Raw genomic sequence first — 27189 nt, 5'->3', positions numbered from 1 at the left:
TCTTTAATTTGAAATGTAAAGCTATCATGTCTATTGCACTTTCATATATAACCACAGACATGTTTAAATTATACATCTCAGTGGGAAGTGGAGAGAGCTGTGAGCTAACCCCCTGGAGACCGGGGTTCAAGTCTGGTTGATGTCCTCTGTTGGAAGACTCTAATCTCTATTTCATGCGAAACATGAGGGGTAACACTGTCGTTTTTATCAAATGAAACATAAGGGGTAACACTAGTTTTTTATTGGTCGTCATGAAAAAAACAAAGGGGTAACACTGTTGTTTTTATCAAATGAAACATGAGGGGTGACACTGTCATTTTTCTTTGGTCGTCATGAAAAAAAACATAAGGGGTAACACTGTCGTTTTTTATCGGTCGTCATGAAAAAAAACATAAGGGGTAACACTGTCGTTTTTTATCGGTCGTCATGAAAAAACATAAGGGGTAACACTGTTGTTTTTTATTGGTCGTCTTGAAACAAAACATAAGGGGTATCACTGTCGTTTTTTATCGGTCGTCATGAAAAAAAACATAAGGGGTAACACTGTCGTTTTTTATCGGTCATGAAAAAACATAAGGGGTATCACTGTCGTTTTTTATCGGTCATCATGAAAAAAAACATAAGGGGTAACACTGTCGTTTTTTATCGGTCGCCATGAAAAAAAACATAAGGGGTAACGTTGTTGTTTTTTATTGGTCGTCATGAAAAAAAACACAAGGGGTAACACTGTTGTTTTTATCGGTCGTCATGAAAAAAACACAAGGGGTAGCACTGTCATTTTAATCAAATGAAACATGAGGGGTAACACTGTCGTTTTTATCAAATGAAACATAAGGGGTAACTGTAGTTTTTTATCGTCCGTCATGAAATAAACATAAGGGGTAACACTGTCGATATTCATCAAATAAAACAGGGGTTAACACTGTTGTTTTTCTTTGGTCGTCATGAAAAAAACCACAAGGGGTAACACTGTTGTTTTTTATTGGTCTTCATGAAAAACAACATAAAGGGTAACACTGTTGTCTTTGTCAAATCAAATATGTCTTTTTTTATTGGTCGTGAAAAAAAACTTAAGGGGTAACACTGTTGTTTTTAATTGGTCGTCATGAAAAAAAACATTGGGGGTAACACTGTTGTTTTTCTCGGTCATCATGAAAAAAAAAAAAGGGGTTACACTGTAGTTTTTTATCGGTCGTCATGAAAAAGAACATAAGGGGTAACTGTCGTTTTTTATCGGCCGTTATGAAATAAACATAAGGGGTAAACCTGTTGATATTGATCAAATAAAACATAGGGGGTAACACTGTCGTTTTTATCAAATGAAACATAAGGGGTAACATAGTAGTTTTTTATCGGTCGTCATGAAAAAACATAAGGGGTAACACTGTTGTTTTTATCAAATGAAGAATGAGGGGTAACACTGTCATTTTTCTTTGGTCGTCATGAAAAAAACCATAAGGGGTAACACTGTTGTTTTTCATCAGTCATCATGGGAAAAAAACATAAGGGGTAACACTGTCGTTTTTATCAAATGAAACGTAAAGGGTAACACTGTCGTTTTTTATCTGTCGTCATGAAAAATCCATAAGGGGTAACACTGTCGAAATGTATCGAATAAAACATAGGGGGTAACACTGTCGTTTTTTATCAAATGAAACATGAGGGGTCGTATAATAAATATCCTAAATGAAACATAAAGGGTTAAAATGTTCCTATATAGCCTATTTTATAGCTTACAGACTGATATTTTAAAACAGGAATGCGAAATGTGAAATGCGAAATGCATCCTGGGATATTTAACGGTCCCAAGTCCACACCATGGACATATTGGGCTAGCGGCTAGCCCCACCAGGAAGAAAAATAATCTCCGTTCACTTCAACAGAGAAACACTCTGAGCATGCTCATTTAAATGTTTCCAGTCCAATACACATTGCATTGGGCTGGTGGAGCTAGAGCCCCTCTTGCACCTCCAGACGAACTCAGCCGGAAGAAGCAAGCCAGGGTCGACTAAAAATTAAATAAAAGCGCCGAACTTATTATTTTATAGTAGCCTACTTTCTGGGGAGATTATTTTTTAAATATATATATATATATATAAAAATATATATATTCTATTTTTTATATATATATATTTTTTCATTTTCTTTTTCTTTTCTTCTTGTGAGAGTAGTGACTTGCCCTTAATGACCAGTCGCCGACCGGGGACATTTAGAATTGTCGGTCCTCCTCATTTTTTTTTCCGGCCAATGACCGGTAATAACCGACAACGGAAACTCTGCTATAAACCGGCCTAACTTTCACCGTCAACACCGAACCCCTTCTTCTTCGCACGGCTGTCAACTTCCGGAACATTCGCTAGTTAGATTTTCTCAAACAGCAGTTTCAAGTACGGGTAGCATATAACTAACGTTAGCCAAGTGGGGGCTCCATGATTGCTAAATCTAACGAGGGAGGTAAAATTGCCATTGAGGAAGGAAAGCATAGTATGCTTTGCGACTGTGCTTCGCAGTATGCCTTGCGAAACCCAGTATGTCTTTCGAAACACCTCGTGATTGGTCGATGAAAAGCTACCAGGAACGCCTAATGGGCGTTCTTGTGTCATGACGGAAACGCCCAAGCCTGCAGCTGGACCCTTCTCCATATATAAGGCGCTCCGGATTATACATTAAAAGCTTTTAAGTGCGCCTTATAGTGCGGAAAAGACGGTAATTCACTGAGTTCACCAGCTAATATTCTTCACTAGAAATGTTGTGTGAAATGATTTTCAAGCAGTCTTGCGGTATCAGCTTGGTAGATGGAACAGCGAGGCGTCCGATAGGCGGAGATCTAGATCAGCGGGAGTGGCCAGCGAAGCTGTGCATCGTGGGGCATGGGGGGAGTAGTTGTCTTCAATCTACAAGCGCCAAAGTCACTTTCTGCCTTTTCTGGGTCAAGACTAGCCTGGCTCCGCCCGCCTAAGTACTTCCGCTCAATTTGAATTTCCCTTCAGTACTAGGTCTGGACCTGCTGTATGTAATTTGGTTTTCTGGTGCCGCCACAGCGGCCGCCAATCAGCGAACAGAGGGCTTGTCTAAAAAACAATGACGATAAAGTCGTACGCCAGTTTGAGTTGTTGTTGTAGGTCGGTAGTTGATTTACAATGTGCAATTTTTCCCTGATAAATTAAATTCGACGAACAAAACCTGCACCTGTCGTTGACGGACATTTTCGTGCAGACGCGCAAGGTGTTTGGTTTGTGTACAACCTGCGCGTGATTCCCGGCGCATGACATACGTCACAACCAAACGTTAGCGATTGGTTATGGCAGATCCAGAGTGGCACTGGGCAGATCCAATCATTTTAAACTTCAACAGACACCCGCCTTCAAGTGAGTTAACGTTTGTCCAGACTCTCTGTACAAATGAAATGAAATTAAGTGAAGTACGAGAGTCTGGTAGAACCAGGCTAGGTCAAGACGGCACCAAATTAGAATTTTATTTTATTATTCGACTACATATAGGACCCAATTTCAATACATATTCATGCCTCCACCGGTGAAATGCTCCTTTAAATACTGAACAAATGAGCCATAATGTATCTGCACATTCCTTTTTTAATGGGATTTAGTTCAGATTTAGTTAGCATAAAGAAATCAGAATTATGTTTCACAAGGTCAAATTCTTAAGATGGTGGTTATCGCCCCATTCTGTTATCAAGGATTTTTAAGGCAAATGGGGAAACTTGAAGAATTAATAGTAGGCTACACAATGCAGCCAAAAATTCTGTTGTGAAGCCCATTGCAAATAACTAAAACCTAATTAAGAAATCTGCCTGACAAGAGGGGAGCATTAAGTTGCAGCGGATTTTAGAGCCTCTTTCAGAGCCAGTGCAGCTGCTGCTCCTCCACCAGCAGTTGCAGCAGTAGCCACTGCCCCCAGACCAGCCGCACCTACAACCAAGAGAGACATAATTATGAAGGGACACCAAAAAACAACTTGTTTGCCTTGCTTATTATTATATTCTATAGTCCCGCCCAAAAAAAGAAACAAATGTACAGACAAAATCTGAGCTATTATCAAAAAGATCCTGCATTGTGTTGAATGGTTTGGGGTTGTGATGATCTGTAGTAGTACCTCTCTGCCTGCGGTCTGACCTAATGACCTAACTGTATGCCCAATGGGCAGAAAGAGCCAGGATAGCCTGGTGCTATGGGGCACCCGTGCTAAAGAATTTAAAGTCTGCTGCTTTGTCATTCTCTCTCCACACGGTTGGTTGGTGCTACTCTTTGTGCCAGGTTATCTTGAGTCAGAGCTGCTGGTTAGACCTCACCTCAACACAGAGGCGCTGCATCCCATTAGGCATACCAGGCAATTGCCTGGGGCCCCGCAATTGCTTGGGGCCTCGGGCCACTACTAGGGGGCCCCCCCTAGAGCCAAAAAAATAAATAAAAATCGCTCCATACCCCCCCCCCCCCCCTCAACAATCGCTCCACCCCCCCCCCCCCCCCCCCCCCTCAACAATCCTCTGCCTATAGGCCCCCACACTCCCTAGAATCGCCCTGGCTCAACATGCATGCACCATATACTCCACACACCCACACTGCTTCACTTCTGATGACCCACGTTCATTCTTTAATGTTACTGGTTGTTTTTTGGTAACTTAAGAAGGAAATAAATATCCTATGTAAAGTTGTTTGCGTGAACTCCCTTTTATAGACCCCATAGGTAAATGAAAATATGTGTGGGTGGGTTCGTTTTGAGCCGCTGCATATTATCGGCCTACCTGCTGCCTGCAACACGGCCACTGTGGTGCCCGCTGCCACCGCCCCTCCGTTCGCTACGGCAGCTGCTGACATCATGCCTGCAGCCATTGACCCAGCGGTGATTCCTGCCGCGGTGAATCCAGCGGCACCCAGAACGAAAGGTGCAGCGAACACGGCAGCACCTCGTAACAGATTAGCAGAAACAACACACTGAGCAACATGATCATAATGTGGCTATGGAATTAGAAATCATAATATTGGATATATCCAACCTAATTTAGCGACTTGCAACCAAATTATTTTACAGGTTTCACACCGCAACAACTTTCAGAGATCGCTTACCAGCACCTACTGTACCAACGACTGCAGCGCATACTAAAAGAAAGAGAAAAATAAGCATTTTGGATGCGTATATCGTGTAGGCAATATAGTGTAGGTCTATCAAACATATTGCATTCTAAACACTTAAACACTTGTTAACTTTGAAACAATGTTAAGGGCAAGCTACTTACGGTAATCCATGATGCAGAGTGAGAGATGCCTCGGATTCGTTCTCCGTTTGCCTTTTATTTGGGTAAGTCGGTGGGGAAACGAAAGTTTATCCAATGAACGCCTTGACTCCAAGTGCCCCTGACTGCAGCCCGCAGATCGAGGAGGAGCTAAATGTGGGCGGGGTTAAACGTTTAACCCCGCCCACATTTAAGGAAAATTCCGCGCAGCATCATGGACTCAGACGGAAATACGTTCTCCCGCTTTCTGCAGAAAGCGGGAGAACGTATTTCCGTCTGAGTCCATGATACTGCGCGCTTTTCTGCCTAGAGGTAAGTTGCCGCTCTCTGTTCGTGTACATTATACACGAACAGTAAGTCATCGTGCTGTGTGCTGTGCTGTGCTGTATTGATGTTTGAGAATGTGCTGCCGGATCTCCGCCACCAGATGGCGCCTGAGAGGGTAAAACCATGGGTTAAACGTTTAGACCCACCCACATTTAGCTCCTCCTCGATCTGCGGGCTGAAGTCAGGGGCACTTGAGTTCTGCAGAAAGCGGGAGAACGTATTTCTCTCTGACGCCTCGTGCCCACTGCACCGTCAGTCAACGGACGTGGGAAGGCGTGGCTGACGGATGGGGGAGTAGTCTTTGCAGAGGCAACCGTCAGCCAATCAAATCGCTTCGCCGGGTTCTTCCCGCTTCTTCCTGCTTGTTGCGAGGCAAGAAGACCCGCTTTCCCCCTTTCCAGTATCGTCAGAGCCCGAGTCGCGTCACAGTGCTTAAATTTGCATACGCGATCTGATTGGATGACGGAACCGTCGCTGCCGAAAAAGTTGAACATTTTTCAACTTTCTGACGGTGGCGAACGCTCCAAGTCAACGGACGGATCCACAATGCATTGCGCGACCGTCCCCATTCAAAGTCAATGGGCAACGGACAACTGACGGAGGTAGTGGGCACGGGGCGTGAGTCCATGATGCTGCGCGGAATTTTCCTTAAATTTGGGCGGGGTTAAACGTTTAACCCCGCCCACATTTAGCTCCTCCTCGATCTGCGGGCTGCAGTCAGGGGTTACTCCTTGTTTCACTAGAAAGCAGAGCAAAGTGCTCTACTCTGATGCCACCAGGCGGTCATTCATCATATAGCTTTCGTTTCTCGATAAACAAAGCATTGCCAGATTGCGTTTACATATCTTAAATAAAAATCAGTTCCGAGTAGGTAGTAGGTTAGGGAAGGTAAAGGTAAAGGTATAACGTTAAGATGGTTCACTTAAAGGGCTAGTTTTAAATAAAACCTTTTTTAGCTTTTCCAAAATGTATCTCTGTACAACAAATACAATGATCCCAGTATTATGGTTTCAGATGCCAACTCTTTCCCTGCTTTTCCCAGGGGCCATTGAAAGGATTCCTGGAGGCTTTGGGGAAACTGCAGAAGAAGTTCTATGCCAAAGGCCAGCGGATGGACTGTCCTATTCACACTTACTTGGTGACGGCTCTGGGCGGCTATAGCGGAGCTGGGTGTTGTAATGTAACCAAAATAACTTTCATTCAACTAACCTATGGGTTGTCAAACTAAACAAATTGCCAGTGTGGGCTTATTCAACTTAAAAGTGTTTCAAAGTGCTCAATTGATGAGACAGCATACTAAAACATCCCCTTCCATTTCTTCTTATTAAACACCCAGAAGCCTCATCTGACCCACATATGTCCATAACAAGATAAAGCATTAGGAAATTAAAGGTAACCAGTCCAGGTGTTTATAGTTATAGCAAAGGTGTTCAAACTACCCAGCTCTACTCTTGCTGTGTTCAGGACAACTCTGAAATTCAGCCACAATATGCTGAACTCTCCCTCCGGCCTGGAATTTAACATTTTAAAGCATTGCTCCCTTCCTTAAATATTAAATAAATGATCCAAAACAATGAATATGCTGTAATGTTTTTATGGAATTTTGTTTAGATGGCTGCATTGTAAGCATATGCAATGAGAAATAAAGAATTAACTACCATTAACTACCAATTTTCTATAGAACCAATGCCCAGCCAACTCGTCCCATGAAGCAACAGTCTAAACTTGCCTGGAATGACCAATCAGTAGAAAATCAATCTCACAGGCCCAAAATAAAATGACAAAATATTTATAGATTATCATCACATGCAATGTTGACTTGGAAAGCTTTATTATCAATTTAAAAGAAAACGCCTTGTTATTCCAGGCTCATTTCACTTCATGGTTATAGTTCACGACCCCATAGGGTCACCCAAGAAGATTCAGAATGTGGAGTTTCAAAATAAAAGCCAACCAAAGTTTCCAATATGAGACATATTACATATGAGAATGTAATCATCAGAATGTTTTGAAACCTTTTGCTTGACCCCATGGGGTCGTGAACTATAACCCTGGAGTGAAATGAGCCTGAAATAACAGGGCATTTTCTTTTAAATTGAATCCAAAATCATATGTAATATGTCTCATATTGGAAACTTTGGTTGGCTTTTATTTTGAAACTCCACATCAGAATGTTCTGAAACTTCTTGCCTGACCCCATGGGGTCGTGAACTATAACCCTGAAGAGAAATGACAGGGTGGGGCATTTTCTTTTAAATCGAATCCAAAATCATATGTAATATGTCTCATATTGGAATGTTTGGTGGGCTTTTATTTTGAAAGTAAATACCACAACGGCCGTACACTTCCTTTGATGTACCCGACGAATGCTTTTATTTGAAACTAGTTCTGAGACGCTATTACCGTAATGGCTAGTATATACAGGTACGGCAAAAAACTGAGTCGGCTGGCTTGACCGCAGTCAGCATGGACTGCTTACACATCTACCCTCAGGACGGAGGTACAGAAGTATGAAGTCCAAAACATCAAGACTAAAGAACTCTTTCTTCCCCACTGCCCTCAGACTCCTTAACAACATATAGGAGTCTGTTGTTAAGGAGTATTCTACCTCAGGACTGCCGCAGCTGTTTACATTTTGCTCACGCACATTGGCTTTCTTGGATTTGCACCATTCCGTTTTATTTATTTATTTATTTATTTGAACTTAAATGTATTATTTATTCTATCTATCTATCTTGTAAAAAATCTTGGCATTCAGTCTGTGGAAACAAAGGAAGAATTTCATTGCACAACTGAGAACGTCTCATTTGTGCATATGACAATAAACACTTGAATCGAATTGAGTCTGAAGCTAAGCTAACAGAGGCTGTTGATAAAACTGAAGTACAATGGCGGAGAGTACTGGATCTGACATATAAGATGGCACCATGCAAAAGTTCACCATTTCGAAAGAAATACAAACGAGGACTACCGTATTTTCCGCACTATATGGCGCACTGGATTATAAGGCGCACCTTCAATGAATGGCCTATTTTAGAACTGTTTTCATATAGGGCGCAGCGGATTATAAAGCGCATAGAAAAGATACTGCAGTCAAACGTTTGACTGGGGTTGCGTTATGAATCGACTAGATGGAGCTGTGCTAAAGGGAATGTCAACAAAACAGTCCGATAAAGTCAAACTGTATTAAGCGTTCTGACAACTCCGTTCACTCCCATGGTAACGTTGTTCAAACGTTAATGTGCATATTAACAATATCTCCCAGCCTTGTTCAGTTGTAAACACGTAAAATAAACCGTCTGATACCGCTAATTCAAACGTTAGTGCATAACTCAACATTGTTCAGTTACGTATAACACGTACAGCTCACTTTTTCAGTTCATTCCCCGTCCACGAATCCCTCGAATTCTTCTTCTTCTTCAGTGTCCGAATTTAACAGTTGGGCGAGTACGGCATCCAACATGCCCGGCTCCCTCTCGTCATTATCCGAGTCAGTGTCGCTGCTGTTGCCTGGCAGTTCAGTGATTATTCCTGCCTTCGTGAAAGCTTGGACCACAGTTGAGAATGATATATCAGCCCAGGCATTCACGATCCATTGGCAGATAGTGGCGTAAGTCACCCGGCGCTGTCTCCCCGTCTTGGTGAACGTGTGTTCGCCTTCTAAGTCCCCGTCCACATGAAGCCGATTTTTTGGGGGAACCGCATACGTCTTGTCCGTTCGGCCGACCGTCCAGACGGAGCCGGCAACGGTGCCCGAAACCGCACATTTCTGAAACCACCCTCGGAGGTGGTTTCAAATCTATCCGGACCTATGCGGTTTCGTTAGGATTCGTTAGGACGTCTGAAGCGATTCATGACATTAGCCCCCCACCAGCTGGGGGACGTCAGAGTTGCGTTACATTTTTTATTTATTTTATTTGTATTATTTTTGTACTTTTAAATAAAGCCCCTTGATAAATGTAATTACTAACTGTACATTAAAAAGTATTTCTGCTCAATTTAAAGGGTTGAATCTCCTCGTGACTGAATGTTTGTATACAGCGCGCAGGCTTGATGCGCTCCACTTTTTTCTGTGGAGAACCAGCGCCTTGAACACAGCGTTTCTACATCTCGATACGGTTTCGAAATGACTCCGTCTTTACGGAGATATCCCTGAACCGCATACAACGAAATCGGATCGTTTTCACCAAATAATACTCTTCACTAGAAATATTGTGTGAAATGATTTTCAAGCAGTCTTGCGGTATCAGCTTCGTATATGGAAAAGCGAGTTGTCCGATAGGCGGAGATCTAGATCAGCTGGAGTGGCCAGCGAAGCTGTGCATCGTGGGAGTTGTTGTCTTCAATCCACAAGCGCAAAAAGTCACTTTCTGCCTTTTCTCGGTCAAGACGGCACCAAATTAGAATTTTATTTTATTAGTAGACTACATATAGGACCCAATTTAAATACATATTCATGCCTCCACCGGTGAAATCCTCCTTTAACCAAAGCACTGGTTATCCTATTTGATTTAAATTAATGTAAGGCCGACAGTCGAGTGATGCCATAAACAAGTTAAATGACTGCATTTGTGTTATTCTTTTATTGAAATAGATCGGTAGAAGCAAAATAACTAAAGTTGGTAAATAATAATTTACCAACACTACTTCCATGTGAAATACCAAGTCATTTCCTTATCCCTACCAACGTCCGCCTCTACCAATCCATCACCCTGTGCAGCTTTGTCATTTCCCCGTTCAACGTCTGACCCAGACCCTTCAACCTCTTCAGGTCTCCCTCCATGCCCCTCTCTTCCCCCCTCTTCCTCATGTCCATCATCAGCCCAGGGTTTGGAGGGCGTCTCCCTCGAAGCCACAGTGACATGTGACTCCACCACCTTCTTCTTCTTCAGCAGACCGAGCCCCAGCCCATCACCAGAGAACTTGTGTGCCTTATCTTCCTCCTTCGTCACTGACCAATCCATGGATCCCGACTTGTCGCTCTCCTCCGTCTCTAGTAGGTCTTCTTCGTCTCCGTACGACAGGACTCCATCTTCCCCAAACTCGTCCAAATCCCAGAGGCCAGATGTTTCCCCATCCCAATCCTTTGTGATCAGTCCCCAGCCAAAGCCCAGTTGGTTCAACCGACCGATGGCTGTGGCACCGTGAACCCAAACACTACTGTCTCCCTCATGCTCGTCGTCTAGCTCATAATCTTCCAGGCTTCGCTGGTCTTCTTTGCCACTGGTTTCAGACAAATCCCTGGTATTGAGCAGATTTTGGGGATTCCCCTGCTCATTGACTGGTTGATTCATTTTGGTCTCAAAGGCCAAGATGTCTTCCAGCACCCCCTCCGCAGTAGGTCTAATCAGAGGGGGAACGGCGGATGGAAAATGGTCCTCTGAGCGGGGCGACTGAGTTGAGACCTGTATTGGTCCACTGTTGGCGGAGCCTAAAGAAACATGGTTAGATCAGCAGGGATGTCAATGCTATTGGCCTCAATATCGTCCACACCTTGCAACTACAAATGTGAAGCTCATTGTGTGAAGGGAAGGAACCAAAGCACTGCAATCAGACCACAAGGACTAGCTGTGTTCAATGACTTTATGATTGACTGTTGGTTTTGTTCCTGAAGCCTGATGACTGATTATAAAACAAAGATATGCAACACAATGCGAGAAGGAGACTAGTCAATTATTTTCAATAAAAATAATTAAGAAAATTAGACAATAAGACAATAAGAAATTGCTTACCTTCCAACATCGCCCGTTTAGTTTTTGATGTCAGACATTGTGATTCACAACAATCACATATGTAGTCATCACCAGAGAGGGCTCTCCACCTATAAAGACAGACTTGTGCTCATCACATTTGCAAAAGCTGAAATTAACATTACTCACTGGTACAGTATTTTTCTATGTTAAGAAAAACACCTGTTGTCCTCGTAAGTGCAAGCTTTGTATACAGCACTTGAGCCTTCTGATGACACATGTAATACACACTGGATCTGCACCTAAAAAGGTGAAGAAATCCATGTTCTTACTGCCAGATCGAATCCCATGTTGAAATACGACTAAGGTTACTGGCGTCACAATAAAGTGATATGCAATTGCCGATCAAAACGTTGCATGAAATGTAATGAAAATTATAGAGTATAATAAATGTAGATCCCATCTAACTATATAACATTAGCCACCATGAATTGTACGTTAATGGAACCATCTAAAAAACACAGAAAGCAGAGAAACAAGGATACGCAACTTCTAAAAGGATGTTGGCTTTTTTTTACAGCCGATATTGAAACATTCTTGGCTTTTGAGAACAGATGGTCCTACCTGAGTTTTGGGGTCAGCGGTGAACTGAAAGGCATGGAAGGAGAACCGAACTGTCTGGTCGTCCTGGGAGGAGACAAACTGAGAGCTCCCTGGGTCTTTCTGGCTCCCCGACATACACCTGAGGATGCCCACCCAGAGGAACCCCCCTACATACGTGAGTCCATGGCAAAGGTGCTTACATTGTGAGGAACAACTTCCGTTCCCAATACATACCCAAAGTTATCAATGAGAGCGTATCTGAGGGGAGACGCAGAGCTGTATGGCGTGGCAAAGCAGCTGCTGATGTACACCTTTCCGCCTGATGGCAGCTGGGAGGCAGACACCTGGAGATTTACCGTCTGCCCAAGAAGGTAGATCTTGGACTTGGCAGGCATGTTCCATGTATCTGAAATGGATAAAAGGACAATTGTAGCATACCAATCCAATTCCCCACAAACATAAAAAACGGTTAGCACTTCATTCAAATGTTATTCAATACACGTCTGCATACCGTCCATTAACTGGATTTGGAATTCGGCAAGGCGCCCCCTTAGCTTTTTAAGACTAATAGCAGTTTGCCAGGTAGGGCGCACAGCCAACTGATAGACGTGGTGGTACCTGTGCAAGAATTAGTAAAATAATATACAATTATTATGATACATTTATGTTATTAATGTAATCATGAGGGGTCATTACTGTAAATACCACGATGCTCTTGCTCATTGAAGACCCACTTGTGTGGGTTCCTCAATTGAGTCTTTCAGAAGTGATTAGTAGGAGTTAGCTGGTGGCTATGAATCATTAGGAAGTCAGTTAGATTATACAGGCCATTTTTAGACCTTAAACATTTAATTTTTAAAGATTAGCCAAAATGTTTAATCCAACTCATACACGTCATACTATTCTATTGATTGTGTCAGCACTTCCAGACCCCAATGCAACACAGGAAACTCAAAGCAGGGTTCCGACCCCAAGGTCGGTCATTAAAGGTCATGTTGGTCATCACTATTGAATTTAAAATAATAAGCTTTTAAACATTATTTGATAGACAATCGTCTGTGCTGCCAAGTGCAATTATATATTTCTTGTCATACAACACACTTGTATGTGATTATTTTTATTCACCAATTGTATTGTTCCATTTTATTGGAATGCAGGTTTTGAATGTCGTGGTAAGTGATTTGTCTTTAGGCTAACATTCATTCTTTCTATGCTTTTTTAAGTTTCGGAATTAGCTGATAGATATGAAGATGCCATTATTTAAATTGATAACCTACTCCACAATAACTTTAATAATAACCTCAAAAATACTTTATTAGTTGGGAAAATGGGGGTGCAATCGAAGTAAACAATGCGATTTATAGATAGTAAACTGCAAATAACCAACCTGTAGAACTTTGAGGGAATAACGAATTAAACAGCGTCACCTTGCGGTAAAGGTTGGCCAGTGGATGCTCCAACACAACTTCACTATGTGTATTAATCACCATAAAACTGGCTGTCATGACCCCTCGTAATAATAGCCAATTGTCTCATGCAAAGTGTTAAAACCCCAATCCGTCTCACCTTGGATAACGACACTCGATGTTCACAGCGAATGAATGCGTGCTGCCTTTGCGCCTCTTTGGAGACGGTATGTAGCGGAGCAGGTATTTATACACGATATACTCGAGGGACATCTGTTGGAAGGATAATGATTCTTGATATTGAGACTGAATAAGATAACTTAAATAAGCAAAATAAAAAAGCTACTACATTACCTCACGTTGGACGTCGCACTCCGTTATCCGGTAGGTGAAGAGAAGGACGCCGTAAGGTCCGAGGGCGCCATTGCTCTTGCACGTCCTCCCCAACCTCAGCTCCTCGGCGTTTGCGCCATGTCCGTAAAATACATTTTTGACCCGCACGACGAAATCCGAATTAGAACAAGTCACAGAAACATCTGGTAGGTACGCGAAGTGAGGTTGACTCCTTGTCCCGTGGCCCCCAGCACCCTGCGATCTAGATATTAGCTCTAGTTCGGTTCCCGACGATACCGTCTCGCTGTGAGTGGCGAGCACATGTACGGGCTGTGTGGCGGTCTCTGTCTGTTGTGTTTTTGATTTGAAAATCGTTTTCCGTCTGGATGGACGGCGTGTGGACGGGGAATCATATTTTCCTGCTACATAGTTACCTATACAAAGGGAAAATACACTCCATAAAATGTAAAAATTCCACTTTGTTTTCATCGCAAGAGTCTGATTTCCTACGTCCCTGTGGATATGCGCGTGCGTCAGACAAACGATCACAGGTGCGCTGATAATTTGTGGCGCGAAACGAAACGCTCACGCACCGTTCACCCATAGATGGTTTGGTTGTATTTTATTAGTTTCCATTTGGTTAGCCACTCTCGTTCACATCTTTGAATATGAATATGTTCAATATTTTCTTGATGGAAAGTTCGAAAGTTGAAGTAGTTTAATCATATTAATGTCTTAAGGTAGGATGCGCTCCTGCCCTGTAGGCTAGGTAGGACAACTCGCCAAAGAAATACAGAATAAAATACAACTCTTAAGGAGTATTTGTAGTAGGCTAGGCTATGTCTGTCGCTGCTGCCCTGTAGCCTATATAACTACCTACCAAAACAATAGCGGGACCCGTATTCATGTTGGTTTATTGAGGACTTTAGTTATCTGTGTACGCATAATTTAAATAATCCACACATTGGATAACGAAGACTTGTATAATTTAGAAACCAATCAACCACTGTACAAACCTCAGAAGAAATGCAATGTACCAATTGACCAATTTTGCATAAACAATATTATGCAATAGCAGCAAAGAAACAGACAACTAAAAAAATACATTGATTAAAATAAATGAAGATATCTATATACAGTGGCGGTTCTAGGTCCAGTTACGCCCCGGGCAGCGATTGTTGACGGGGGGGGGGGGGGGGGTATCGTGAACCTACGGACTTCAGTGAGGGTTTCATTTTTTTTATACTGCTCGCGGCGCCCCCCCATGTGATTTGCCGCCCCCCACAAATATGCCGCCCCGGGCGGCTGCCCGGTTCGCCCGTGCCTAAAATTGCCACTGTCTATATAGAATAAAATTGGGAATTGCATCAACTGACCATCTTCATGTACATCAGACAATATGAATATGTTATGTATATTACTACAAGCACTACTGTCACAGCCCTAATCCCTTAAATGATTGTTTCTGAATAAATATTAAAAGCATTGTTCCTCCCATGGGAAGGTTACATTGTTTTTCTCTGAAAGAAATTGCACATGTACCTCTGTATTCATAGAAAGTACATTATCATCACAATTCTTAAAAAATACAATATTTAAATTAACAAAAATCTCATTGCAACTAATGGAGCCAAACGTATTCTTTAAAATAAAAGTATTTATTGACCAAGATTACTCAAACCCAATGGTTGAAGTTACAAGGCCTGTTTCACGAATTCTAGGCCTACTCATTGTACCTTTAGTCACTTAATGTGAGCAGAAATTCTCCATCACTGATGGCTCCAATTCTCCACTAACAAGACAAAGAATAACTGTATTTCTGTCAAAGCTTCTTTCAACATTAAACCACGTTGTGTACTGCACTCGAAGGCTAGCCGTGACCAGGCGTCCGTAGGAAGGCGGACCACAGTGTGGTCTGTGGTCTCTCCGCTCGTAGTCCAGCTACACTGAAAACACACAAGGCCCGTCCAGTCTCCCAGGTGGTCTTGTGCTTCATCATGCAAATACGCAGGACGACGTTAGCGTCCCGTCTGAACCGCCTACACAACGCTTCCGAGTGCTGTAGTTTCGGACTCAGAGTCTTCAGTGTCCCTGTTTAAGGATGGGAGAGAGACAAGAATGAGACGCAAAAGTTAAAAGATGTGCAATGCATTGACCTTCATGGAAATAAGGCATGCTTAGAAATGTTATGAGTTCAAGTCTACAATTAAGGATGTCAGAACAAAGCATCAATCGGGATCTGTGTGTATGCCAGCTATTGGCTCATGAGACCACCAAAGCTAATGTTTGTTTATTAACACAAACAGGCCACACGTTTGTCCTGTCATGTTGTGAAGGAATAGCCTCACTCACAGCAGCTCCTGCAGCAGCTTGCGATTACTCTTCCTCTTTTCCTCATCAATGGGGTAGGTCTTCAATATCAACAGTCCGATGGCTATGAGAGCCACAGGGACCGGAGAGACCAGCACCTTTAGAGTTAAGATGACCGACTCGGGTTGGTAGCAGCCCCTGGACACATACCCGGCAAAGCTGCTCAACAATGTGGAAACACGGAGAGGGGAGGGGGGCAAAAGAGTAAGTACAGTTGGTTATGAGAAAAGGGTTATGTTAATTTAAAGCCACATGACCACTGGCTCCTGCTCTGGATGGTAACCTCCTGCATACAGCAATGATCAAATGGGCTCAAATGATCACTAACTCAGGACCTTTGTATTTGCTAAGTTGCTACATTGTAGAAGCAGTAACTGTTTAACCAAAGTCAGAAAAGGGAATTTGTGAATCATGATGACGACTAGGCAAGACAGATGGAATGAATAAAAGTGGTCGACAATGCGATTATTAATGCACTTATATTTTAGTGACCGCAGTGTTGCCCGTTGCAAAGTAAAAAACAATAACTTACTCCAGGCTGAGCGTGGAGATGCCCAGCGACACGCCCGATGCAAACTTAGTGAAGAAGACATAAAAGGAGAAGAAGATGGCCTCGTAGCCCCGGATGTCTGGGTTCTTCAACTTGAAGTCGTCCACGACATCTGGGAGCATCGACCTGCGGCGACAGACACGACTTACCTAACAAAACTAGCCATGAAATCAGTTGGAGGACCAAGTGGTCACAGTGGTAACAAAACCAGCCACGCCCTAAGGTCTGTTCATGCTCACCACGGCAGGAGAAAAGCTACTGCCACGCTGGCGCCGGTCGCCACGGAGACCATATAGGAAATCACCAGATTGCTCTTGATGCACACCATCAGGATCATGAAGGGAACCGCCCACTGTTGGGGAGAGAGGGGGGGAGCACAATGAGTCGGGTACGGGGGAACCCTATCCACAAAGATCACCTCTTTGAAAGGAGGCAATTTGAATTCTGTGGTCGCGTCTCACCGTGATGCCCAAGTACACCGCCGTCTTCTTTCCGAAGCGGGTCAAGAACCACTGCCAAAACGGAATGGAGATGGTGCCTGAGAGCTGTGGAGGAAGCACATGGTAGCATGAGTCAATGACTCTGCAGTTTAAGCAGAGATCAGTGTACTATAAAGGCTGCTTTTACAGAAAACTCTAAAACTGCATTCTTTAATGAGCAGATATATTTATTGGGACAAAAAGTTAGTATTGGCAAAACCAGTTCTAATTTTTTATTTTGAGGCGGCGGGGGGTGTTGTCGCAGTTAAATGTAACTAATAAAGTAACTTGTAATCTAACTTAGTTACTTTTAAAATCAAGCAATTAGTAAAGTAATTATGTTACTATTTTAAGGAGTAACTAGTAATCAGTAATCTGATTACTTTTTCAAGGTAACTGCCAACACTGTGTATCATTGTCTCTTCTACAATAAACCGGCTGTCAAAACCACCACCCTGCATCCTTGTGTTTGAAGAAGCCAAGAAGAAACAGCTAGGTGGAGTGTGGCATGGACTTTGCTACAATGAATACATATTTTTTGTTTTACAATTCCGAAATAGATATCTTGACAAAGTCTGTAAACATGATTAATCACACTCACCATAATGACTAAGAGAATATTCTGGAAGTCTTCTCTGTGGTCCAGTGCGTATGTGAGGAAAAGGGCAAAGTTTCCCTCCATTAGCTGTGCCAACAGAGAAAAAATAAAACCATTAACGCGACTGAATGAACACTTGAAGTTTGTGATTGATAATTCACTGTATGACATAAAGTTGGATCAGATCAGGATGTTGTACCATGAAGGCGAGGGAGATGAAGAGGAAGCCCAGGACTAGTTTGACATATGGTCCGTGCCCCATCACCAATCTCAGGCCTTGGCAGAAGGTTATTGGTTTGGCCTTCTTTTGACTAATATCTGGAGATACACACGGTACACACAACCATGGTGGAGTAGAACAGAGGGGTTATGAGTTCCCAGGGACCCAGATTATGTGCTGAGCATTCCAGCAATTCCTGCTATGATGTCTGCAAAGCAATTCATGAAGGACACGTATTCAGAAAAACAATGTCTCTCTGTGGAATTCCTTCAGAGGGAGATTTTAATGAGGTAACGACCTCTAGGGATAACAGCCGGATCTGAGAGATATTGAAAAATGTGTGCTCTTTTGTAAAGACCATGGATGCAACTAGATTCTCACCTTTCTGCTCCTTGACCCCCACGAACAAGATGGTGGCACAGAGCACGTAGATGGCACAGATGACTCCGGAAGCTATCATGTACGCCTCTTTCTTTCAATGGGAAGACACAGAGGAAGCATTAGCTTATTGCAACTAGTGAAGTACTACTCTTAGTATAATAATATACAATTTAATAAAGAACATTACACTGATGGAGTATAAGGAGTTGTTTTTTTACAAAACATGATCTTATTAATACAAATGAAATTGCAGAATGTCAATCTCAGTGGACCTGCATTTTAATGTTTTTGTTAAATAATGATGCATGGGGGTCTCACCGTGTCGTCCATTGAGCGAGTTACGTTCCTCAACAGGCTGGGTTCCGTTGCCATCGCGATCCAAATCGTACTCTGTGGGGATGCAGGGGGTGGTGGCCCCGCCTACGATCTGGCCCTGGATGGCCGTACCGACCACCGAACCCAGCACTTCCACGGTCATTCCTGGGTTTGAGGATGGAGAAGAGGTGATAGGAGAGGAGAGTCAATGCGGATATGTCAGAAAATGGTAGGCTCTATCAGAGGCCCTGTTTGTATCTCTGTAATGGTAGAAACTTCATTTCTTATATGGTAACGTAGAAATGTACAAACCTGTACAATTGTGTGTGCGTGTTTGTGTGAGTGTGTACCAAGACTTACGGTAGGCAGTGGCCGAGTCTCTTTCCTTCTGATCGTCACTGATGAACATGGTGAAGGAGGAGTAGGGCACGTGGAAGCACTGTGAACCCACAGAGTAACACAGTGAGCCCTCGTGGTGTACTGGTGTGCGTGTAGAATACAGGTGTCATGAGGTCAGTGCATCTGAGAATTGCTCGTTCGCATTTTCAAGTAGGATGTTGTTTCTCAACAAAAGCAATATCTTACTACATTCGTTATGCAAAAAGTTGTGGTTTGTTGCCTCCGTATCGGCTTGCTGTGTATACATATTGTACATGATTATTGCATCGGTTGTTGATACAATAATCGACAAAGACAATATTTTATTACATTCGCTGTGCAGAAAGTTGTGGTTTGTTGCCTCTGTATTGGCTTGCTGGGCATAGATATTGCATATGATTATTTAATCACTATCCAATGCACACCTTTCATGAGATGAAATGTATGTAACATCACTATATATATATATATTCATATATTCACATACATGTTGTGTTTCTATCCAAATGGACACCTTTCATGAGACAAAATGAAAGTAACATCACTATACATATATAGTCATAACATCCCACATTGAACTGTGGGACCCCTATGTCTGCTGCGCTACACGTTGAACAGTGCCACCCCTGTGTCTACTGACCTACACGTTGAACGGTGCCACCCCTGTGTCTAGTGCGCTACACGTTGAACGGTGCCACCCCTATGTCTACTGCGCTACACGTTGAACGGTGCCACCCCTATGTCTACTGCGCTACACGTTGAACAGTGCGACCCCTGTGTCTACTGCACTACACGATAGCCTTTCTCCAGATTCCCTTCTGGCCCGCGGCGGTACTGACCGTCTGCAGCGACTGGAAGAGACAGTAGAAGACCAGGTACCAGAGGACCTTCCCCTGCTCCACCGCAGGAACGTACCAGATCAGGAAGTAGCACGTCACCGCAAAGGGCGTGGATAGGAGGACCCTGGGGAGGTAGCGGTCACGGGTCAGACCGGACGTCAGACATGTGCATGGCATAAGGACTGGGTTTCAAGTGGGGTGAAACCCACTTACAGATACAGGTTACTTTATGGATTCAGAGAGGAAATTTTTTTATTGCAATATATGCAATGGTCATTGTTCATAAAGATCCTCATTGGTTGATTATCTTGATGTTTTATCTTTAGTTTATCAGGAATCCTCTCACTCCTCTTCATTTGAAACCAACAAACTGCAAACCCTGGTTTATATTATCTTTTCATTCATGTCAAACTATATGGATTTTCCCTGTGTGATAGAAGCAGCTGCATATCTTGGACTCACTCTTGGATGTAGCAGATTGATGAAAGCTTTTACAGACAACAAAGTTGTTGAATTATTCATTCATATTCTAACCTCCAATCTTTTTTTAGGGTTCTCTATTAATTAACTTTAGTAAATCCAGTAATAAGTATTAACTAAAAACAGTTAAATAATGGTCTCGTAATCATTTACTAATGGTGTTCAATTTTATTAATGGTGTTCATGTTAACTAAGGTATTCATTTAGACATTTAAAAGTTTAACCTAACCCATCGCTAATGATATATAATAATGCTTATTACTGTATTAACTAATGTTAATGGTTATATAACGTTCCCTTATTGTAAAGTGTTGCCAAAAGGTTTTCTTGTGGTCTGTGAAATACTGGTTATGAGGAGAGACACAACGTCTGTCTATCTCTCATGGCTGATGGAATCAGGTTAACTGAAACTGAAATTGAGGTCACATTGCATTTTGTAGGGCTGGGGTTCACACACAGTCGCAATTCATTGCGACACAGACATCTCATGCAGTATTATAGTTTGCAGTTGTTCTGTACAGCAGATACCCCATCCTCTTTCTAACCATTATCTTTATAATTTACATTCAATCAATGTAGGATCTTGTGCAAATGTCACCCCTTCCCCACCTGCGTGCTCTGAGACTCCCTCACAATCTTCTCTCCTAGGCACTGCACCATTTGCCATTCGAGCCTGCCTCATTGGTCCAAAACGGTGGTGTGTTGCGGCTGGACCAATGGCAGCTGGAGAAGCTCGGTTTTCCCCCCCGACCCCTAAATCACGTGCAGCTTTACGCATAACCAGCCTTCTTACGCGGATGCTGAGGTGACTCAGTCAGTATTTGTTGCGGATCATAGAGTGTTACATTTGCATACTGAACATTCTCTGTTTGACTGGCTGTACTCTTCCTGTTCATGAAGTATAGATAGCTACTATATAGCATGCAATAAATGGCATGCACTACATAGACCCTGGCTACTTCCTTCACTATGTGCGTGTCCTCATATAATCCATCCATAATATAATGCAGAGGTTAGGATGAATTGCCCTCTCAATATTGCAGCTAAACATTAAATCACATTTAATCACAAATGTGCTATAAAACAGTTCTATTCAAACAGGCAGTGTAAGTCTGAGGTATCCACGTTGGTTGAAGGTAGCAGAGGAAGGAAGTATTCCACTCGTCCTCCATGTGAAATGCCATGCTGAGTTAAAATGCAAAGTGCGTCAGAAGAAGTCTTCTTCCCTTTCAAAGCATCAACAGTTCAAATAATTATTTCGCTGATAAAATATGATTTTGTAATTACAGTTGTATTTCTTAATTGTAAAAGCACAATGAAGAAGAAATAAGAAATCATACATAGTACACTGACAATGGAAAACTGCTTCAGTGTCCCTGTCGCACACCGTTGTTTCTTCTTTTTGTCATAGACATATATAAACGCTAAATATGATACTTCCCCCCACTCACTAGGGGAAGTAGAGCCAATCTATGGCTCATCTTCCAGCAAACTCCTGTCACTGTTACTCCCAGAGAAAGAAAACAATATATATTGTTTGTGTGTGTGCATGTGTGTGTGTGTCTGTGTGTGCGCGCGTGCGTGGGTTTCAGGTGTCAGGTCCCCTACCAGGGCATCATGCGACCGAAGCGGGTCCACTTGGTGCGGCTCACCAGGAACCCCACGCAGGGGTCGGTCACTGCATCCCAGGCCCGGCCCACGAACAGGATGATGGACGCGTAGAAGGGATCCAGCTAACCACGGGGAAGAAGGACCAGAGACAGATCAACACCCTGATGTGGAACAGCCAAAGGAATGAAATGTGTCCCTGAATGTTCAGTGGAGGACGGATGGGAGACTGAGTTGTCCTCCACGAAGGGCTCAATGGGAGGAATATCGAGATAAGGAGGATACCAAATACTTGAGAATTTCACATTTCTACCTTCTCGGCGCACCAGGTTCAGGGAACAAATAATGCAGTGAGATCATGCTCAGAGCTGAGTGAGGTGACTTCATTGGCTTGTTCTCCGTTGCAGTGAATCCTGCTAATTGGACACACTGACTAATTGAGCGTTAAATCCAAACAATAGGGGTTTGTGGGACTACATGCCAAGCACTGTTAAATGAATACCACCAATCTCAAAGGGGTGGAGTGAGTATGTGGGTGCACCCCCTGGAATATCATTGATATATAGCTGATAACCATATGATAGTAATTTAAATTGCTTATCTTCACTCAAAAATCTGATAATCTTGCTTATCTGGGTATTATCTGTAATATACTTCTTTTCTTTTTAATTCTCTTCTCTTGTGGCTCTGATTTGGTTGAAACTCCCGCCTCACCTGTGCCACATCCAGTAGGTAGATCTGCAGGAAGAAGCCCAGGGCGCTGCCGGTGATCTGGTAGGGCGCGCCGCCGACGGCGTAGCACAGCTTGCTGCAGACGGACAGAGGTTTCCTCCGCTCCTTCGTCTGCGAGGGTGGCCAAAAAAAGAGACCCAAGATGCATCACACGCACTGAACCCTGTGACTCACCGGTTCAGTAGGGTCTCAATGTGCACAGACTGCATTTCTACCTGAAGGGGGTTTCATAAGCGATGGCGCTTTATAGGATTATGATTTGCTGACACACAAACACACACACACACATAAACGTACAGACACACACACGCTGACGCACACATGCACACACACAAACACATGCTGACACACACACACACTGATGCAGACACACAGACACACACACACACACACACACACACACACACACACACACACACACACACACACACAAACACACACACAGCCTCTCCTCCTCTTTCCTACAGAGTCAATTCTTGTTTGGCCGCCTGCCCATCTGGCCTCTGGTATCCAGAGTCAGCCTCCCTACTATCAAACACTTGGCCTCATTCATAGCATTAAACCTCCACCTGTTACAACCAGGGACCAAGTTGGCCGGCTCTTCTCACCCCACATGTAAAAATGTCAGATTAGACTCAAATCCCCTACAGCTGTGGAGTCTACGACCGGGCCTTTGCTGCAGCTTAGAGGGGGGTTTTAAAAGGGTTTTAAATGACTTGAGTTAACACACACACATGCCAATGCACTTTTTCCCGACACTCACTCACCCACCCACTCAAACACTCACACACACACGCATATGCACACATGCATTAAGGCCGGCCCATGGATGGATGGATGGATGGATGGATGGATGGATGAACAGAGGGATGAAGGGATCACGGGATGGTAAGACTTGAGCTGACAGTAGTGATAGTAAGAGCATCCTGAGCGGTTGCATCCTGGTCCTTGCCTGTATAACTGCAGGCATACCACCACCCACCCAGGGGGCATTTTTTATTTCTAGTAATTAATGTCGTAAGTTACTTGAAATTGGCTGGACAAAACGTTTGACTGAAGAAAAGTGGAGGCTCACTGTCAACCCTTTCAGAAGACGCAAAAAGTTTATTCCACCAAAATACTACCTCAGCTAATCGTGTGTTGAGTCACTGCTATGGCTGGAGCGCTAATTTGCAACAAAATAGTCATGTCTGTCCCCAAGAAAGGGAAATCAGGGTCACAAAAAGGAAAAGACTGCAAGCTGAGGGAAACAACTAACTGATTTCTTTCAAAAGAAAGGTGAGCTCAAAGGTTTAAGAATGGTTTAAACTGATTTCAGCAGTTTTTTAGATTAAAGGCTGTGAGCAAGGAATCTAGCTTGGAGCATAAGAGCATTGTGTAACATAAAATAATCCATAGCCTATAATAATCAGCATTAGACCTACAATGTCATGACCTATATAGCAAATAAATAAAATCTCTAGCAAATAAATAAAATACCTAGTAAAGGTTAACATCATGAATAAAAAGAAAGATGCGTGAGATAGATGGATCAAGAGAGAAAGGGGGCCCACGGCGACTGCTTTTGTATAGGGCCAAGAATTATGTGGTAGGCTACACCCCTGCTCACACCTTCCCACACAAGCACCTGAGTCTGCGTATTCGCGCGTTCGGGGAATCACCGTGGCATGGTGATTCCCGACGCAGCAGAAAATCTAGAGCATCTAAATAAAACGTCCAATGCAGGCTATAACAGGCTAATATAGAACCGGGCAGCGATTAGCCCTAAACGTTTAAATTGTTTAAGTCGCTAAAAGCTGTCAGGATGTGCGAAAACGCCGGTTTTAAATGAATGAAACGTCCTAATAATGCAATCATGTATTCCTCCCAATCACGTTTCCCATAGCTGTAGTTATCTTACCTTCTTTTCAATTTTGACTCCATCTGCACTTAATGGTTTTACTGGTAATAAACTTGTCGCCGAATACTGCTCTGCACCATCCCCTCTTGCCATTGCCTTGACGAATGTGGATGAAAATGCTCGGAAGACAAATATCACATTGAAGATAAATGTGCATGTGCGGTCTGTTAAGGGCGTCTTATTCCTCTGCTCGGCTTGTCAAACGGGTCCCCCCCCAGTATCATTCATCCACGCTGCTTGGGTTCTGAACCACGCTTCTGACGTGATTTCAACGTCATACCTGACGACCGCTGACGACTCGACGTAGGTCCAAGCATCCACACATCCTCATGTTGCCTACTCTCATCAGTGCTGCTGTCATGGTTCTGTTCTGATATTTATCAAGGTAAGACATACAATTATCGTTGCCGTTTATAATTTTTAATAATTTACAAAAAAAAGTCGATCAGGTGGCTACATATACATTTTTGCTGTTTCTCACATAATAGGTAGGCCTAGACCTATTCATATGACAGTGAGGGACCTATTACGCCTAACCTTAGTTTACCCCCATAATTTTATTAAAAGGATGTTATCTCATTAAACAATATTGATTTAGTCCATTAATTTAGTACCTTTCGGAGATTTAATGGGATCAATTATAATTGATTAGTATTCGGCTTTTGTCCAAATGTTATTATTCTAAATAACACTTGACACATATAAAAAACAAGATTTTTTCTTTTGTTTAAATATAATACAACATAAAACGAAAACAACAAAGCCACATAAATCGCGTTATGTGGCTTTACTTATGTGACACAAGTTGTCACATGTTGGCGTGTATGTAGGGTAGTTTACAATTCAGAGCAAGCAGCAAAAATATAAAAATGTACCTGCATAAGTCGATCTCGACTGGAATGCAAATGTCAGTTATACATGGTGTGGCAAAAGCAGACACTCCCTCCCTGCTGAGGGACACACAAATATTGGCCTACACAGTTAAAATTAATCCATCTGATCCATCCGCTCCCACTGTCCCAATAGGAACTAATGGTCTGCCTCTCCCAGTTGATGTCCTAACTATTGGGTAGACACCAGCTATTATTGAGGTGGTTAGATGAGTGGTTGCAGAACACAAATCCCTGGGTCTTTTGCTTGACCTTTTTCGAATGTCTGAAGGAAATAACTAAATCTGTATATCCTTCGGTAAATAAAAAAGTACCAATGAAGGAACAAACATTCAGTCTTTGACACAGGCCTAGAATTTTACGTTGCCAACACAACAGAAGAGTCGTGTCACGTCAGTGATTACAATAGTTTATTCATTGGATTTAGATACAGAACGTTGTGTGTGCATTTTTGTCAACTGTCCAGAAGGGGGAGCCAAAAGGTTACCTAGGTCAAGCTCAACCTGCTACTAATTAACAAGACGATCTAAGTTGGACCTCTTTCCGTGCTGTCTATATTAACCACACAGGAGAGTTAATTGAGAGGGCATCAAATTAGTAATACCTGGCTTTTTGTTGGACGAGCGTCCGACACACAAGCCCCATGAAATCGATGGTCTTGTGAAATTAGCTTACGATTCGTCCTTTTTTTTTTTCCAAAACAAGACTATTTTATGCAAAACATACTTTTTTAGTAAGCCTTGCAACCTTCTTACCTCTTGTAGATTGTGATTAATTTTCTCGTGGTGAACACTAGAGTTCAGCTTCTAACTCTAAAGCCCCAACCCATCATTGTACTTTACAAAGCTGTACGACAGATGGTGTAGATGGCGTGTAGATGGTGTGTAGATGGTGTATATGGTGTGTAGATGGTGTATAGATGGTAGATGGTGTGTGGATGGTGTATAGATGGTGTATGGTTTATAGATGGTGTATAGATGTTGTGTAGATGGTGTATAGATGGTGTATGGTTTATAGATGGTGTATAGATGTTGTGTAGATGGTGTATAGATGGTGTATGGTTTATAGATGGTGTATAGATGTTGTGTAGATGGTGTATAGATGGTGTATGGTTTATAGATGGTGTATAGATGGTGTGTAGATGGTGTATAGATGGTGTATAGATGGTGTGTAGATGGTGTATAGATGGTGTGTAGATGGTGTATAGATGGTGTATAAATGGTCTGTAGATGTTAGATGGTGTACAGATGGTGTGTAGATGGTGTGTAGATGGTGTATGTAAAAGGGTACTCCCGCCACACTTTCAGTTTGGAATTAATCAACATGATATTTGCTCTGTTGAATTGCTTTGTTGACTTATTTTACCCAATAGTTTGCGTTCCTGGGCCTTCTGGTGTTACATGCACCAGTATAAAACTTGCAGGATGAAAATAAGACTATGGTTGCTTGTCACATTGTTGGTCTGTTTGGTTGGGGCTGCTCTTGCATTTTCGTTGTTGTAGTTATTTCTTCTTTCCATCGCTTTCATACGCACACAGCTGTTCACCAATCGGACACCAGGTGGCAGCCTAATTCAGAAACAATATCTGCTGCAGTGTGGTAAGAAGATGTTGTACTATTTCGGGTTTACCACTTACATGTTTTAACTAAACTGATCTTTCATCACATGTTCAACCCACACACACACACACACACACACACACACACACACACACACACACACACACACACACACACACACACACACACACACACACACACAGTGCAGAATTTAAAGTGGTAAAAGCTTTGTGTACAGAAGGTAATTATAAAATTACCGTCCGTACTAATATCAACACT

At 42.8% G+C, this 27189-nt stretch overlaps 2 protein-coding genes and 1 long non-coding RNA gene across 5 annotated transcripts; all 3 read right to left on the bottom strand.

The window, feature by feature from the left end:
• Positions 1–670: 670 nt before the first annotated feature.
• On the bottom strand, positions 671–5353 carry LOC130383141 (uncharacterized). Its single transcript, XR_008895703.1, has 4 exons — positions 5255–5353; positions 5085–5117; positions 4763–4924; positions 671–3929 (listed from the first exon to the last, which is right to left on the bottom strand). It is a non-coding gene; the product is annotated as an uncharacterized LOC130383141 (long non-coding RNA).
• Positions 5354–10038: 4685 nt separating this feature from the next.
• Positions 10039–14194, bottom strand: si:ch211-67f13.7 (uncharacterized protein LOC565426 homolog). Of its 3 annotated transcripts, XM_056590659.1 has the most exons (8): positions 13632–14191; positions 13438–13550; positions 12383–12489; positions 12106–12277; positions 11893–12010; positions 11491–11570; positions 11311–11399; positions 10039–11009 (listed from the first exon to the last, which is right to left on the bottom strand). In XM_056590659.1, exons 1-8 carry the CDS (start codon positions 14097–14099, stop codon positions 10222–10224), a joined length of 1935 nt encoding a protein of 644 aa, XP_056446634.1. In that variant the 5' UTR covers positions 14100–14191; the 3' UTR covers positions 10039–10221. The 3 variants fall into 3 exon arrangements, 2 of the variants coding, with proteins under 2 accessions (XP_056446634.1, XP_056446635.1); XR_008895620.1 differs by lacking the exon at positions 11491–11570 and having other exon boundaries at positions 10920–11009; positions 13632–14194; XM_056590660.1 differs by lacking the exons at positions 12383–12489; positions 13632–14191 and having other exon boundaries at positions 13438–13529.
• Positions 14195–14512: 318 nt separating this feature from the next.
• On the bottom strand, positions 14513–24599 carry LOC130383254 (sodium-dependent lysophosphatidylcholine symporter 1-B-like). Its single transcript, XM_056591370.1, has 14 exons — positions 24461–24599; positions 22543–22662; positions 21829–21953; positions 19741–19864; positions 18884–18962; positions 18527–18688; positions 18209–18295; positions 17807–17925; positions 17611–17694; positions 16992–17075; positions 16770–16882; positions 16513–16656; positions 15963–16139; positions 14513–15701 (listed from the first exon to the last, which is right to left on the bottom strand). Exons 1-14 carry the CDS (start codon positions 24551–24553, stop codon positions 15650–15652), a joined length of 1563 nt encoding a protein of 520 aa, XP_056447345.1. The 5' UTR covers positions 24554–24599; the 3' UTR covers positions 14513–15649.
• Between the last annotated feature and the right edge of the window lie 2590 nt (positions 24600–27189).

Source organism: Gadus chalcogrammus, chromosome 5 (assembly GCF_026213295.1).
Source record: "Gadus chalcogrammus isolate NIFS_2021 chromosome 5, NIFS_Gcha_1.0, whole genome shotgun sequence".
Classification (NCBI taxonomy): domain Eukaryota; kingdom Metazoa; phylum Chordata; class Actinopteri; order Gadiformes; family Gadidae; genus Gadus; species Gadus chalcogrammus.
Note: the sequence above shows the minus strand (reverse complement) of the source record. Positions and strands in the feature narration are given on the sequence as shown.

Coding starts and splice junctions, on each gene's coding strand:
- si:ch211-67f13.7 (XM_056590659.1), bottom strand. CDS start 14,099: ATGAAAACAAAGTGGAATTTTTACATTTTATGGAGTGTATTTTCCCTT. Junction 13,551..13,631: donor AGTGCGACGTCCAACGTGAG/GTAATGTAGTAG, acceptor TCCTTCCAACAG/ATGTCCCTCGAGTATATCGT. Junction 11,010..11,310: donor TAAACGGGCGATGTTGGAAG/GTAAGCAATTTC, acceptor ATGTTTCTTTAG/GCTCCGCCAACAGTGGACCA.
- LOC130383254 (XM_056591370.1), bottom strand. CDS start 24,553: ATGGCAAGAGGGGATGGTGCAGAGCAGTATTCGGCGACAAGTTTATTA. Junction 19,865..21,828: donor TTCGGTCGCATGATGCCCTG/GTAGGGGACCTG, acceptor CTACCTCCCCAG/GGTCCTCCTATCCACGCCCT. Junction 17,076..17,610: donor ATATTCTCTTAGTCATTATG/GTGAGTGTGATT, acceptor CTTCCTCCACAG/CTCTCAGGCACCATCTCCAT.